The sequence below is a fragment of the Merops nubicus genome, unplaced genomic scaffold, assembly GCF_000691845.1.
Source record: "Merops nubicus isolate BGI_N331 unplaced genomic scaffold, ASM69184v1 scaffold17482, whole genome shotgun sequence".
Classification (NCBI taxonomy): domain Eukaryota; kingdom Metazoa; phylum Chordata; class Aves; order Coraciiformes; family Meropidae; genus Merops; species Merops nubicus.
In genome coordinates, this window is record NW_008591746.1 from 9,186 (window position 1) to 13,100 (window position 3,915).

The window sequence follows — 3,915 nt, forward strand, 5'->3', positions numbered from 1 at the left end:
GCCGCCCTGCCCCAAGCTTGATAAGCAGCTTAGCAAAAAGGGACAGCAAATGCCTGTCAGAGGTGGGACATTACATTAACAATATGTCTGTGCAGGTGAAAGATGCTGAATAAAAAAATACAGAATGAGTTCAGCAGTTATCTGCGGGCAGGGCGAGAGAAACTTTGAAGAGTAACTGTTCAGCTCTTACTCTGTGACTTTCAGTGGAGACTGGTCCACAGTCAGTCTAAGAGCTCTTCCCATTTGGTAGTTCATTACTGACTATTTTTCCACAATAAGGAATTTTGCATATTAATACCAGACAGTGTTCAATGACCCATGGGGCTGATTTTTGTGTGGTGACGTGGCTGCCTCTGTACCACGTTCTCCCTGTCCCCAGAGACTCTCCCCTGAGCCCGGCCAGGCTGGGAGCAGTCTGGTGCAGAGGTCCTGTGGAGCCCTCCCTTCCCTCCTCCCTGGACCCGAAATGAGCCCCCCTTGCAGTGGGTTTGGTGTGTGGAGCAGCCTGGCCCTGCTGCTGCCCTGGCGGGGGCCTCGTGTGCACGTCACCCGGGGGGCTGTGGGGCAGGGCTGTGGGGCAGGGCTGTGGTGGAACAGGCCCCTTTGCCAGGTACAGCTGCTGAGGGGTTGACTGGGGAGACTGAAGGCTGTGTGTACGTAACCTGTGCACAGGCTTGCACGCGAGACCCTCTTCAGGTGAACCAGTGAAGCGGGAAAAAGGCTTGACTCCTTCCTGGGCTGTAGCCTGTCCTCTGCCTGCTTTCCTGTCCTTGCCTGACTCTGCTTTCAGTGCTTTGTCCTGCCCTGGAACTCCCCTCCAAGCTTTGGCTTCCCCACACAGGCAGATTCTGAGCAATGGTTTAAGTGGAGACTGGAAAGACAAGTGGGACAAAGCAGGCAGGAACATTTCTTTGATGTCCAGAAGAGCTGCTGCCAGAGCAGCCCTGTGGGTGGGTTTGCAGTGAAAAGCAGTTAGAGAAGAAGGGTTTGGATGTATGGAGTGGTGCACTGTTGGTCACTGGTACTCTTGGCAATGTCTGGAGAGCTGAACCTTCACTTCCCGGCACACGTCACCCCTCTGCCCCTCCACAAAAGCCCCTGCTCTGTGGGCACATTTGCTCTCCCTAACGCCACTGTGTTGAGTGCAGGTACCTTTAAAACCTAGACATAAACATTTGTTCATTTGATGAGTCATAGATGAAAGTAACTGATGTTCATTTAAACCCCCTCTGCTTTAATTTCAGCTCCCATCTCAGCAGCAGGTTAGATTTCGGGTCGTTCAAAGCCCTTTCTGTCCCGGCAGGTACCGAACGAGTTTCAGGCCCCGGTACACGGTTGCCTATAAGACAGTAACGGAGCTGGAGTGGAGATGCTGCCCCGGGTACAGAGGAGAGGACTGCAGAGAGGGCCCAGCAGAAAAGCCAAACGCCGCTCGCCGTCCCACCACGCCAGCAAGAGCTGTTGTGAAGAAAGGCCTGGGTAACCTTTCCTTGAATTTTGGTTGGCACGATCACGTCTGGTTCCTTGTTTTGTCTTTTAAGTATGAGAACCGTTATGGTTTCTATTAAACTCGACTCCTGGCAGGTACAAAAGCCATATGGAAGACACTCTGTGGTGGGAAAGTAATAGCCAGGCCATAACAGCCCTGATTCTTCAGAATTTCCTGAAGAACAGCAGCGGGGTGGCTGCAAGTGCCAGCTGGCTACTCATGGTTCAGGAAAATCCTTGTGGTAAGGTCGGGGCTTTTGTAAGAACTTACAGGGGTTTTTGTAGTTTCTTCAGTGTTCAGCAAAAAAGGTGTATTTCAGAGGAACTATTATTAAAACAAAAAAAAAGGACAGGTACTAGTTTTGGAGATCTGTAATGCTCCCTAACAGTTAGAAAGTGTTGTTTGTTCAAGGCCTGGTGCAGGTTTTACAGATGAATGTCACACTGCCTGCCTTAGGAGTAAGGGAACGATACACCTCCTGAGGGAGTGAATGATGCTGGGCCATGCAAGGCCCTGTCTTCTGAAGGGGCAGGAAGGAATGCTCTCACTGCACTCTTAGGCCTTTTCTGCCTTAACAAAACCTGCTGAGCAGATGTGTGCTTCTGAGGGACTTTTCCCAGCGTGGCTGGACGGCAGTGTCATGCCCAGGGCTTAGTCAGATCCCCACTGGTGGGTTTGTGAAGTGGGATGGATGGGGCTGGACACAGGCTTTCAAACCAGTCCTACAGATTTAGACCTGCTCGAAAAGTATTCTGTTAGCCCACCTAAAATACTAGTTCCCAGAGGGGACAGCAGAATGTGGTGACACCTTTAGGTAACTTAAATGAACTTAAGGTTCATTGATTGATTTGTTCTGAGTAAAAAGTAGTTTGCAGCTGAAAGTCTGCCTTTACTTTTTTTCATTCAGTGAGGACCGTGTTGGTGTTGCTTTAATCTAATGATTTTGGGTGTGTAAAGCATATGCTTCTGTACACATTTTTATTGCTGACTCAAATACGTGTCAGACAAAGAGGTACTTTTGAAGCAGGTGTATAACTGGAATATCTGGCAGAAGCCCATCCAGTTTGGGTTTGGACCCCAGTGCAGCAAAATACTGGAGCACAAGCCCACTTCAGGCAGCTGCATTGTTGGCACTGAGGTTTTCATGGGAACTCGGGAGCAGCAGCTCCCCAGTTGCTGTCACAGGAGGTGCAGTGGCCCCCAGGGACTGTGGTGTGCTGTGTGTGGGTCTGTACAGCCTGTTCTGTGTGCTCTGGCTTGCAGGCACTGCTCTGCCTGCTGCTTAATAAATAAATAAATACTCTATTGCCAGTGTATCTTGGCAGGAATTGGTCATTTTGCTAAAACTTAATTTTGAGTGTTTTGATAATGTTTTAATTATCAACTTCTGAAAACAACACTAGAAAAGGGAACAAGCATTATGCAATTTAAATCACATTTGGGTTTAGAGAACAGTGAAATGGCCTCAGCTGATTAGCACAGGCCCCACTGGGAGGATTCACACCCAGACTGTCTGTTGTTTCCATGACACAGATGCAGAGCCCACAGAAGTGCCTGAACCTCCACCGTACGAGAAGAAAATGCAGTTTCTTGAGGATGAATTGTTCAGGCTGACACGGTCAGTGCTTGAGCTCCAGTCCTCGGTGGCAGGTGTGAATGAAAACCTCAAGCTGACTGTCCAAGAAGATGCCAGTAAGATGCTGGTCACTTGGCTGAACAACCTTTACGACCGCCCGGAGCCTGACAGTGCGGTTGGGGGTGAGACAGACACTATTCGGCTCCCTGGGCTCCTCAGCAATAAGGACCAAAAAGACCCTTTCATTGATTTTGAAATGGAAGATATAAAGTCTGAGCTAGCTGAGGTGAAAGAAGCCTTGAGGATGAGGAATGACCAGCTGGAGGAACTGAATGGAAAAGTTAAAGGCTACGAAGGACAATTAAAGCAACTGCAGGAGGCAGCACGAGGACCCATGCTGACAATGCCCAGTGACAATGTCTACCAGGAGTATATAGACTCAAAATTTGAGTCCCTTAGGCAGGAAATAATGGAGGAGTTTGAAAAGAAAATGGCAGATCTGAAGAACTGCTGCGAACACAAACTGCAGGACATCCAGCAGCAGTGTGACGACAAGGACAGTAACTGCGTGGGAATAACTGACGTTACAAGAGGAAAAGAGAACGATCTGAGGAAGGAAATAAATACCCTCCGAACTCAGATCCCATCAAACGAGTCCGGCTGCTGCAGGGAGGGTGAGGGAAGTGCCCTGGACCAGCGGATCAGAGATCTAGGCACGACGCTTGACAGGGTTGTGGAGGCACACAGGATGCTGAACGTCAGGGTGGACAACGAGGTGCGGCGGCTGTCGGCCCCGGACCTGGAGGAGGCGTTTGCCGAGCGGCTGGCGGAGCTGGGGGCGCGGCTGAAC

The 3,915-nt window shown here is 50.1% G+C and overlaps 1 protein-coding gene across 1 annotated transcript; it reads left to right on the top strand.

Annotated features, from left to right (window-relative positions):
• Window positions 1-1,303: 1,303 nt before the first annotated feature.
• On the top strand, window positions 1,304-3,903 carry LOC103782602 (EMILIN-2-like; the record flags this gene model as incomplete). Its single annotated transcript, XM_008950377.1, has 2 exons — window positions 1,304-1,479; window positions 3,023-3,903. Coding segments are annotated over 2 exons (1,057 nt in total), but the record flags the coding sequence as incomplete, so codon positions are not given.
• Between the last annotated feature and the right edge of the window lie 12 nt (window positions 3,904-3,915).